We start from the raw sequence: 12,041 nt of genomic DNA, 5'->3' as shown, positions 1-12,041 counted from the left end.
ATGAGCCTTCACGGTACAGTTAACAATTAACAACAAGAGTATAGAATTGCATAACCAAGCTTGACACGTTGTGAGGCACTTATGCTTTGAGAAACAGTTGCATTTTGCAGAAGCAGAACTAGTGCACGTACCAGGAGGATTTCTGAAGGCAGCAGAGCAGACCCTAGCCTAACAATACAGCAAAACTAATTAAATGATCCACTAATTAATGTAGGACCGCATTCGAGGCAGTGTTGTCAAATTATGCTTGGAGAAACAGCAAAATAAAGCAGAACAAAATAACTCACAAGAGATCGGAACTTTCTGAGGGCACAATTAGAGACACAGCAGGATACCAATAAAGACTACAGTCTCTCTGCTCTGTAAGAATAATGGAGCAGGTTTTTTTGGTATTGATAGCAATGTTATTCAGGGAAGTGCTGTTTTTAGTTTCATTTTACATCAGCGCTACACATTCACATTTTTAGCCACGTTGGCTCTATTGATGTCAGTGTCGGCCTTTCTGACAGCCGGTCCACCACTTTGGTCCAGACTGAAATATCTCAACAACTACTGGATGGTTTACCATGACGTAATGTATGGTCCCAAAAGGATGAATCCTACTGACTTTGGTGATCCCCTGACTTTTCCTTTAGCACCATCATGAGGTTGACATTTGTGTTTTTAAGAAAAATATCTCAACAACTATTGGATTGATTTCCATGACATTTAGTGCACACATTCATGTCTCCCTCAGGATGGATTGTAATAACTTTGGTGATCTTATGACTTTTCATCTAATGCCATTGTCAGGAGGACAGCATTTTAATTTGTCAAATACCTACAAAACTAATGGCAGCCCATCAGCTACCTCTTAAGCTCGACGGACCCCTTAACGGGTCCAAGCGGGTCGTACCCTGTTGCGTAGTTACAAAAAAGTCAGATGGAAGATGATCTATTTATAGAACATATGCATGCCATACTGTTTTGAAAAGCTGAGGTCTCCAGCTTTCAGAATCTATAAACCAACTGTATGTTGCTCAAACTATATCTCATTACGAAGTATTTTAACAATAAAATCGTATAGAAATAAACTTAGTAAATATAAAAATACATTTCGAGCTTTCCAACGGACCTTAAACGCACCTCGTATCATAAACACAGTGGGTGAAATGGAGCCGTCAAACTACACATTTTACAGTCGCACACAAATCTATGTTCTTGTCAAAATATTTCACCAAAGCATGTTATTTCCGCCCACAACAGCAGATTTCAGTACTTGCATGTCTGCAGCCATCATAAAACACCAGAGAGACTCCAACTGTACTCCAAGTGTACTTTGAGTTCAGCACTAATCAGAAAATACAAGCATGCTAAACTAAGATGGTAAACCTTGTACCTGCTCGTCATCAGCATGTTAGCATTGGCATCTTAGTTGACATTGAGCTGTCCTAAAGTACAGCCTCACAGAAGTGCGAGCATGGCTGTAGACTCTCAGTCTCAGTCCAACAGAAACACTATTTTCCACTGCCAACATCTTCGCAACTCCAGAATTCCTTTACATAGCAGTCAGACTTGGAGTGATAATTCATTGTTTTCAATAAAAGCTTGCGTATATGAGCATACAAACAAGTTTAGGCTGACTGTCTTATTTGTGGACCAGATCTACGACGACAGCCCCATGCTTTATTCAGAGCGCAACATGCCCCGAGGCTGCATTGGATTCTGGTCTGTTTTTCTGCAGCGCTGACTGGAAAAATTGGTCTCTCTTGCTGTTTACGATGGATCTCTCACTGTAGATCATTGTGCATGAGTGTAAAATTGTTACAGAAGCCGTTGATCTTCTGACACACAACTCTGTCTTTAGTGTTGCTTAAAGAAATGCCAAGGAGTTTTCTGCTCTCATTTGAGTTTCTGGACTTGTTCTTTGCAAGTTTGCCCACGTATCTGTAAAGCACAACAACAAACAACTAAAAAGGCAAGGCACATAGCCATTTTTTCTTTAAAGCATAGACTGTATATAAAGACGTGAACGTAGTCACCGTCTCGTCACCCATTGGTTTCTGTCCTACGGTTTTGAAGCCTCGAGTTCTGCATTTTGTCCGTCGCCATCTTGGTTTTTTGGAACCAGAAGTGACACAGCAGGGTGGAGCTAAGAACAACCGAACACTGAATAAGACATTTTTAGACGACCAAAATGTTACAATTAATTTTCATGAAGTGAAAACACACTGTGAAAGGGTTAAAGTTGTAAGACAAAAACAGGGACAACACCCAGACCGGACAGCACCGTGGTAGTGACCTGTCAATCACAAGGTAGCCCCGCCCTAAAGCATCCTCTGCTTTATGGTCTAATTACATAAGAATGAAGCATAGACTGTATATCAGAAGTAAACCTAGTCACCCTGACGTCACCTATTGGTTTGTGGACTGACGTTTTGAAGCCTCGAGTTCGGCATTTTGGCCGTCGCTATCTTGTTTTTTGGCCGTTGCCATCTTGGTCTTTTGCAATGAGAATTGACATGAGAGGATGGAGCCAAATACAACCGAACGCTGAATTAGACATTTTTAGGCGACCAAAAAAACACCCAGAAAACTCCCAGACGCCGTGGTAGCGACCTGTCAATCACAAGGTAGCCCCGCCCTAAAGCATCCCCTGCTTTATGGTCTATCTGACTCTAAATGGGACCATCATTTACGAAATGAACATCATGCTGTATTGAAGAAGACTTGAAACTAGTGATTGAGACCATAATTTCATGTTTACAATGTTTACTGAGGTAATACATAAAGAGAGAAGTAAGCTCATTTTCTCATAGACTTCTATACAGAATTAGAAAGAATGCAATAAGGATCTTCCGCATTGGCTTCACTTTTCAGACCCGGAGGTTGTCCACTGCTTTAAAGCTGCACCAATCAATGCTTCTTTGTTAATAATGGATCAAATAACTGAGTGAGGTTCTCCTCAGTTCAGAGTTTTTGTTTTAGTGTCTTTCAGCTCATTGTGTTGGTTTTATAGTCTGCAACTGTTTTGGTTAAGTGTTGCCACTAGCCATAAACACAACTCCAAAGAAATAATGTTGCTCCATAACAGCAACTGTTTGCTAATGGTTCCTAACAACTTTATAAAGAAATAATATGCTGATGTTGCTAACAGCTTGTTCTGCTGCCCCCAAGTGGCCCAAAAAAGCACTGCTTTAGCATTGTCACCTGAACTCATCTCAGTTTTCTCCAGATCCTGTCTGAGCACGCCTTCAGTTACATAGTGGTCTCTGCAAACACTGCCTTCATCTCACTACCTTTCATACTTGCCAACCTTGAGACCTTAAAAAAAGAGAGGAACCAAAGTCCTCCCCCAGAAAAATTTTAGTTTCAGAGGCTTTGTTTCCTGCATTCTGGTGACTTTAAAAGAATTAACAAAATAATAAGTACACTGCAACAGCATGTTTATGTTAAACTTTTGATTTTACCTTTAACTCCCAGGAAAGTAAACTGAATAATTCTCCCCTCTGGTGTGAACTTGGTGTGTGAATCTCTAACATAAACTAATATTCATCTGTTTTTATTTATCCTTGCTCCTGCTTGAGTATTTCTTCCTCTTAGTTCTCTCCATTTCTCTCTCCTTCTCTCACTCACTGAAGGTCCTTTCAGACACAACGCGACAACGCCGTCACTGCGCTCTGAAATCCGTTATTTATATTTCTATTGTGTCAGCCACGACAATTTTCCGCTGCGTCGAGCAAAGCCCAACTTTGGGCGCTGCACGCACGGTCACAATAATAGACTGCTCTCGTCCGCCGGGAAACAACAGTTGGTGTAGCTCTGTTATCGTCCGGCTGGAAACAGTATAGGGCTGATACACACTGTTCAGTTCCAGAAACCCGCTAAGATAACGAAAAGGAAAACAGTGTGACAATTTGTCATAAATCGAGAGAAATGAGACCCCGGGAGGAAACCAGGAGAGGGCGATGAAAAACGGGAGTCTCACGGAAAAATTGGGAGGGTTGGCAAGTATGCTGCCTTCATACATGACGCTATTTCAAAACACACGGCGACTCTATCATGCTGTTAATATCAGAAGGTGATTAAACGCACAGTGACTTTAATGTCCTGCCGGCATCTGTTTCACACGCCGACTTCCTTGAATCTCATCACATAAACCCCAGCGCTTCACTCCTCAGGCTAACAAGTCATCGGAGCACCATCTGTGGCTGTTAAAATATGTATTTGTATTTTGTTGTCATTTAGTACCACCTCCATAATGAACAGTGAGCTGTCTGCAGGGGGGGGTGAAGCTCAGTCTAAGACCTGCGGCTGGGATCCCTCCACCTCTGCAGTCTTAACTTATTATGCTGCTGTGGTTTATGGTCCGTGCATGATGAGTGTGCTGCTGGGTCGGGCCGGGGCGAGATAGACGGAGGAGCGAGAGAGAAAGGGAGAGAGCAGGTAGGAGAATGGACAAAGAGAAAGCAAAACCAAACAGGAAAAATGAGAGAAAGAGTCACGGATTGCGAACAATGCAGGACCGATAGAAACTGAGCTAATATCAGCCTTTAATAAAATATTCAATACTGATCAGTCAGTGTTATCCACCTCTGATATGATGGAGCTGCAGGAGAACAAACTATAAAACATACAGATAAATCACTGAATAGGTGTGGTGGGTATAGAGCTGCAAACCCTGAAACAATATGTCATCAGTCTGAGCCTCAGTGGAGCGTTTTACTGCTGCTTCAGAGGCTTTTACACCCTGACAGGGATAAAACTGAGGGGGGGAACTGAAGCGTTAGCCTTGGTTTGAGTCTTGAATCTTGGGTCTCCAACTCTTAACAGCTGCACAGAAGGAGGGTGATGACAGACACATTAAACCACCTGATGAAGCTGGGTGAAAGAAAAGAGCAAGAGGAGAGAGAAATGAGGAGATGTAGCCATCAAAAAACAGGAAGAAAACATGTAAAGAGGAAGGATTTGGGAGGAAAGAGCCAGCGACACAGCAGCAGCTCTCTGATTCAGCAGGAGGGCAGAGATCCAGGTGGAGGTGAGACAGAAACAGACAGCAAGCACGGAGAGAGAAACAGAAACAGAAGAAGAGAAAGACAGGAGGCACTGAACGGAGAGAGATTTGTTGACAGGAGGAAGGAGGAGGACGGAAGCTGACAGAAACCAGCAGGAACAGAAGACACAAAGAAAAGAGCAGCGAGCAGAAAGATGTGTCGGGGAGGAGGGGGGGACGGAGAGTTAGCAGCAGATCTGAGTCAGAAACAGATGCAAAGAAGAGACGCAACCAAAGGAGAGAAACAGCAGGAGGAAAAGAGACAGAGGATTTCAGGTATTTTGGTGAAGCTGCAGATGTTTCTTTCAGGAAGGAAGGAATGAAAATGACAGATCTGTTCTAACTGCATACTCCTCCTTACATCACCTGTTTTCTCATCTGTCCTAACTGCGGAAGAAGCGATTGGTCTTATATCTTAAAGCAGACTGCCTTTCCATTAAACTGCAGCAGACCTCAATGATGCGCTGCACATGTTGCTTCATTTTCTACATTTTCATCATGATGTGTGAGAGTCAGTCTTTCACACAGAGAGAGAGAGAGAGAGGGCTACATGGAGGCAGATTACAACTCAGAGGAAGCTAGAAAGGATTGGTTGATGTCGGTCTGATGGCAGACGGTCTCGGGCTAAGAAAAGGCAGGGAAGCGAATAAAAACACAGAAGAAATAAAGAAATAAAATACAGAAGAGGAAAAACTAAAATATGGCAATAAGTTGTGAAAGAGGAGAATAAAAGTGTGGAGGGATGGAGACCTTTTACAGCCATCTGCTTCTATCACAAGTAAGCATGTCTCATTACACACTGAGATTCATCTCAATTCATCTTCATCTCCATCTCTATCCTCCCTTCATCCGGATTCTCCCCAAGACTTTTCTCTCTCCTCCCCTCCTCATGCAGGGAAACAGACATTCCTGCACATTCACAGCAGAGAGAAACAGCATATTTACAGGAGAGTACTTTATTATGAAATAACTTAACACACACTGACATGTCTGCATCACAGAGGTCAGATAATCAAACCAGCAACCTCTCCAACCTGTAGAAGCTACTTTGTTCCCCCACATACACCAATTCATTGGCTGCTCTCTGGAGTGTGTGTGTGTGTGTGTGTGTGTGCGTGTGTGTGTGTGTGTGTGTGTGTGTGTGTGTGTGTGTGTGTGTGTGTGTGTGTGTGTGTGTGTGTGTGTGTGTGTGTGTGTGTGTGTGTGTGTTGCGTGCACGAACGTGGCTCAGTCCCAGGATGCTCATCATGCTGCACTGAGCACCAAATTAAGCAGAAAACAAAGCGATAGTGTTGTTTTACGCACACGGTGGATGAACCGGCTTCTGACACGTTTGGGTGACAATTAAATGTTTATTTTTGTCTCTGAGATAGAAAGAGTCTCGGAGCATTCCTGTCTCCTCCTATTAGAGAATATGATAATTTAACCCCGGATGGAAGTAAACAAACATCTCATTAAAATGTGACACAACAGAGGGAGTAAGGGGGCATACCAAAACCATTTGAGGAGCGCAGAGAGCCATGACCACCGTCCACAGTTGAAACGGATTCAGTTATTTTAAAATATAGAAAAATGAAATCATCAGCATTCACATGAAACCACTTAAACCCTCCTTATTTCTCCTTTACAACCGAGCGTTGATGCGTAACCGAGACGCGCAAAATCCCACAGCCTTAACATACAAATCCCTGTACTTTATCCAAATTAACTCAACAAGTAAACACGACAAACAGCTGAGACATCCCTGCATTCAGAGATCAGGAGCTTTGTATTTGTCCAGGCAGTGGGACCGAAGGATGAAGCCCCGGTTTAGAGCCTCTCCTCCGGACTCACTCCATCTCCTCCTCCAAACTCACTCCGGACTCACTCCGTCTCCTCCTCCGGTAAAGAAAGTAAAGAAAAGCTCCCAGCCTGCTCACCTTCTCCTTGTCCGGTTGTCCCGTACGAGCTGGAGAGAAGCAGGACGACCTGAGCGATAATCCCAGCGACTCTTTTACTCCCAACATCCATGATGGAGAAGAGATGAAGGAGGCTGCAGAGAAGCCCGGCGGCTGCTGTAGGAGAGATACGGCACAACCTCTCCTCTCCACCTCCAACAGAGATCTCCAAGAGAGAGCTCCTCAAACCCGACTGGAGGGAGAGAGGAGGGAGAGAGAGAGAGAGAGAGAGAGAGAGAGGAGAGAGAGAGTGCTGCGTTTTCTCAGGCTTTCTGCAGCTCTGTGGTTGGAACCAAACTGAAATGCGCGCACTCTCTCTCTCTCTCACACACACACACACACACACACACTCACACACTCACACACAGTACTCTAGTCCATAACAAAAAAGTTGTCATTTGAAAGGATCCCACAAAGTGTAAATTCTATTTAGTTTCAACACATGTTGTGAATGAAAAACAAAACAATTACACACTAGAAATTAGAATTACAGCTTCACGGTTGTATGCCTCCGCCAACCAGTCATCACTTCATCATTTTATCCTGTTAGACATTTGTGTGAAATTGTCATAATTAGCATATGAATTCTTGAGTTTTTACCAAAAGTGTGTTTTGTGAGGTCAAAGTGACTTTGACCTTTGACTTTGCACCAAAATCTAATCAGTTCATCCTTCAGTCCAGGTGGACATTTGTGCAAGAAGAAAAGTCACGGAACACCAAAGTCATTATTATTCACGCAATTCATCCAATATTTGTCGTGCACCAACTGACCGACATCGCCATCCTTATAGACCCATGTGGCTAAAATTAATTACATAAGAATGAAGAATAGACTGTATATTAGAAGTAAACCTAGTCACCATGACGTCACCCATTGGTTTGTGGACTGCCCTTTTGAAGCCTCGAGTTCAGCATTTTGGCCATCACCATCTTGTTTTTTGCAAAAAGAATTGACATGAGAGGGTGGAGCTAAGTACAACCGAACGCTGAATAAGACATTTTTAGGCAACCAAAACAACTAGGAAAACTCCCAGACCGGACAACGCCGTGGTAGCGACCTGTCAATCAAAAGCTAGCCCCGCCCTAAAGCATCTGCTTTATGGTCTATCTGACTCTAAATGGGACCATCATTTACTAAATGAACATCATTCTGTACTGAAGAAGACTTGAAACTAGCGATTGAGACCATAAACTCATGTTTACAATTAGGGATGCACCGAGGTCCGATACTGTGCTCATGTACTCGTACTCGCAAAACGGCTCCGATACAACCACTTTACGGCAGCGTGACGTTAACCTCTCTTCACCATCTTTCGGGTCCTCACGCTCCACCTCCCCGACGGTGCGGGCGAGACGGGCCGGGGGTGCGCCCGACCCCGCGGGGCCGGGATCCCACCCGGGGAAGACCCTTGCCGTGCGTAAAGGGCATCGTATCGACTCGTATCGGTACTCGGTAACGGTGAGAACCCACATGTAAGTACTTGTTCTTGTACTCGGTCTGAAAAAAGTGGTATCGGTGCATCCCTATTTACAATGTTTACTGAGGTATTAAATCAAGTGAGAAGTAGGTTAATTTTCTCATAGACTTCTATATAATCAGACTTCTTTTTGCAACCAGAGGAGTCGCCCCCTGCTGGCTGTTAGAAAGAATGCAGGTTTAAGGCACTTCCACATCGGCTTCACTTCTCAGACCCCGGAGTTGCCCACTGGAATGAAGTAGATCTAAGGAGGCTATGCATTCAGTAACGACTTGCTACACAGTTTTGGTGGCTCCGAAAATAATTGGGGTATTGGTGAAGAGTTGTTCCACAATTTTGATGAACAAAGGTAACATGTTAAGGAATCATATCCAGCACAGACTCTTCTGAGGAACAGGAGAGATGGGAGCAGGTTGATAAGTGCAGGGCAGATTTGAGTGACAGCAACATCATTATGAGGTAGTCCTAGTTATGTTTCAGAACAGATAGCAGAGGGAGTACATGCCTGTATTGCCCCAGGGGGTTCAAAACCCGTGCACTGCTCAGATTGTTAGCGGTGAACAGAAATAACTGTCTGACTGACAATGGCATGTACAGTACAGCAGAGTGAAAGACGACAAACAAGAATAGAAATAGGAGGCAGATTGTACAGCCTCTAGAGTAAATAACGAGGACCCAGAAAAGAAATGAGACGACGTACGTGATCCTATCAGGTCATGAGAGAGTCAGGCTGTCTTATATGATGGTAAATAAAATGTCAGGAAATAAGAAAAAAATAGACCTGATGGGTAAGAATGAATTTCAAACTGACAACCGACTTTTGCGGAGGATTGTGGGAATTCAAGCATCAAGTGATTTCAGGGTTGCGTTCAAATAATCCTTTTCTCTTAGGAAGGTTCCTAACGGAGTGAAATGACCCAGAAGTACCTCAGTAGTGAGGAAGCAATCCCTTTTAAACTATATAAAAATGTGATAAACAATGATAAAAGTATTAATCCTATAACACTGTTTTTACTACTGAAACAGCATACAATCATAGTGCTGCTGTATTGATCCCAGTGCTGTAATACTCACACTGGCCACTGTAACTCACAGCTCTAGTGATGTAATGCTGATCCAAGCAACCTTGCAGCTGCAGGGGGCCCAAAACAGGGAATCTGGCAGAGGAGGTACCAAGATCATATGTATGGCAGAGGTCATATGCTGATTAGTAAGACAGAGACCAGTAGAATTGAGGAATACTACGATTTATGATGACAGGATAGGAGGTGAGTTCTTTGTTCCAAGTATATAAGGTTATGATCTAAAGACCGCGGGCAGTTGCGTCCGGACAGACGTGTCCGGACCTGCTCGGGTTTTGGTTGTGTTTATGTCTGTTGATATTAAACACCATGAAAACTCTGCTTTTTGCAAAATACTTGTACAGCATTATGTGATTCATTTGAGTAACCTGTGTTGACTTTCTGACACCATTAAAATTGAACCTGAAGATCATTGAGCTGGGATCTCTGCCGTTCCTGGCCCAAGGCTTGAGATTTTCAGACTCAACATTTGGCGAGCTGAAACCAGGAGGGTCGGAGCTGCCGGGGACCTGAGGACCTGGGGGAACCACGCCTGCACCGAAACACACCAGTTTTGTGGCCACTAAAAAGGTAAAAAGAGCTTTTTCTTATATCTTTGACTGTGTGTTTCGGTGTGAGCGATGATCCACCCAGGTTTTTAAAGGTACCTCTGCAGCGTCCTACTAAAAGAACCTATTTAAGTTAAAATTGATAACACTTAAATAAACAAATCACACATAAATTTTCTAAAGTATAAACTAATCTCACTGGCTAAAAACAAGTCCATTGCAAATGCATGCGCTTTGTGTTTTATAATTTACTATGGTGTGGAAAGTATGGAGGAATGAATGTTGAAAGTAAAATAATTAATGGAATATATGTCTGTGGTGCATTAAACTAATTTGAGCCTATTAGAGAATAGGTTGAGTGAGGGTAAAGATAAATAGATTGGGGATATTGACAGGTTGTTTAAAGGTAAGAAGGGCTTGTATATTGCATTTGTGTTGTTATTGTTGTTATTATATAGTTATGGTATTTAAATAAGAAGTAACTAGTAAAGTTTGGTTTTATTGATTAGCCTGTTTGAGCTAAGAGTAGATAGAAAGTAAGTGAATAAGCCGGCATAGTTTCTGCGGATACCGCGTTTTTTTTTCTGCATGAGTTCTGGCCATTTCTAGGATTTTGTCAGATCAAGCAACGGACTGAACGGGTAGATAACTAGTAAAGTTTGGTTTTATTGATTAGCCTGTTTGAGCTAAGAGTAGATAGAAAGTAAGTGAATAAGCCGGCATAGTTTCTGCGGATACCGCGTTTTTTTTTCTGCATGAGTTCTGGCCATTTCTAGGATTTTGTCAGATCAAGCAACGGACTGAACGGGTAGATAACTAGTAAAGTTTGGTTTTATTGATTAGCCTGTTTGAGCTAAGAGTAGATAGAAAGTAAGTGAATAAGCCGGCATAGTTTCTGCGGATACCGCGTTTTTTTTTCTGCATGAGTTCTGGCCATTTCTAGGATTTTGTCAGATCAAGGAACGGACTGAACGGGTAGCTAACTAATAAAGTTTGGTTTTATTGATTAGCCTGTTTGAGCTAAGAGTAGATAGAAAGTAAGTGAATAAGCCGGCATAGTTTCTGCGGATACCGCGTCTTTTGTTCTGCATGAGTTCCAGCCGTTGCTGGGATTTTTTCAGATAAGGGACGGACAGAACGGGTAGATTCTAACAGAAAAAAAAAAAACGTGATCACTGTAAATAATCTGTACAAATATACTTTAAACCATTTTTTCTATCAACTTTCCTTTGTTCATAGCCCCCCCCCTTTTTCTTTTTCTCACTCCAGCCCTCCCTGCTGCACCCTCCTCTCCCCTTGGGCTTCTTTACAAGCCCCCACCCTCTGTCCCCCTGGGCAATCCTCTGCCTCTTGTACAAGCCCCCACCTTTTTTGTTTCATCCTACTCCCTGCTTCATGTCCTCTCCCATTTGTTCACCCTCTCTGTCTTGTGTAAAACATAGAGTGTGAGGAATATAACTTGTGTAGTAGAATAAACACTGAGAAAATAGCATTAAAAGAAAGAAAAGAGAATAATAAATTGGAAGATAGTAAAGTAATATAAGATAACATTATAAAATAAAAGTACTGTTTATAAAACTGACTAGATAATAAATAAAACAAGTATTTAAAGAAATAAAATAAGAGTACCGTTTATAAAACTGACTATATAATAAATAACAAGTATTTAAAGAAATAAAAATTGAGCAGACTGATCCACCCGGTGACTGCAGAAATAGAAAACTAATTACACGGCGGGCGTAGTATATTCTGTGGGGGAAACATAAGCTGTTGATTGTGGGAATTTCTCTGGATCAGAGATCGAAGCGCACCCTCTCTGGATCACTGTTGTCACTCACGCCGTTGGGCGTGATGACACGGCCGGTAGGAGTGGACGCTTGTTTTCTCTGCAAAAGAGGGATTTCCGGGAGATACAGTAAAAAGAATGAAACGATGAGCCACTGAAATGAGCCTGGTTACGATAA

The 12,041-nt window shown here is 42.7% G+C and overlaps 1 protein-coding gene across 2 annotated transcripts in view; it reads right to left on the bottom strand.

The window, feature by feature from the left end:
* The window catches only part of LOC141777743 (contactin-associated protein-like 4), a 149,309-nt gene extending 142,126 nt beyond the window's left edge, over window positions 1-7,183 (bottom strand). The window contains exon 1 of one of the 2 annotated variants that reach the window (XM_074652265.1): window positions 6,952-7,183. In XM_074652265.1, the coding sequence (XP_074508366.1) occupies window positions 6,952-7,042 (91 nt within the window). In that variant the 5' untranslated portion in view covers window positions 7,043-7,183. The remainder of the gene's footprint in view (window positions 1-6,951) is intronic. The other variant, XM_074652264.1, reaches the window with a different exon arrangement.
* Between the last annotated feature and the right edge of the window lie 4,858 nt (window positions 7,184-12,041).

Source organism: Sebastes fasciatus, chromosome 11 (genome assembly GCF_043250625.1).
Source record: "Sebastes fasciatus isolate fSebFas1 chromosome 11, fSebFas1.pri, whole genome shotgun sequence".
Classification (NCBI taxonomy): domain Eukaryota; kingdom Metazoa; phylum Chordata; class Actinopteri; order Perciformes; family Sebastidae; genus Sebastes; species Sebastes fasciatus.
The sequence above is the reverse complement of the archived record's forward strand: the minus strand, read 5'-3'. Positions and strand labels throughout refer to the sequence as shown.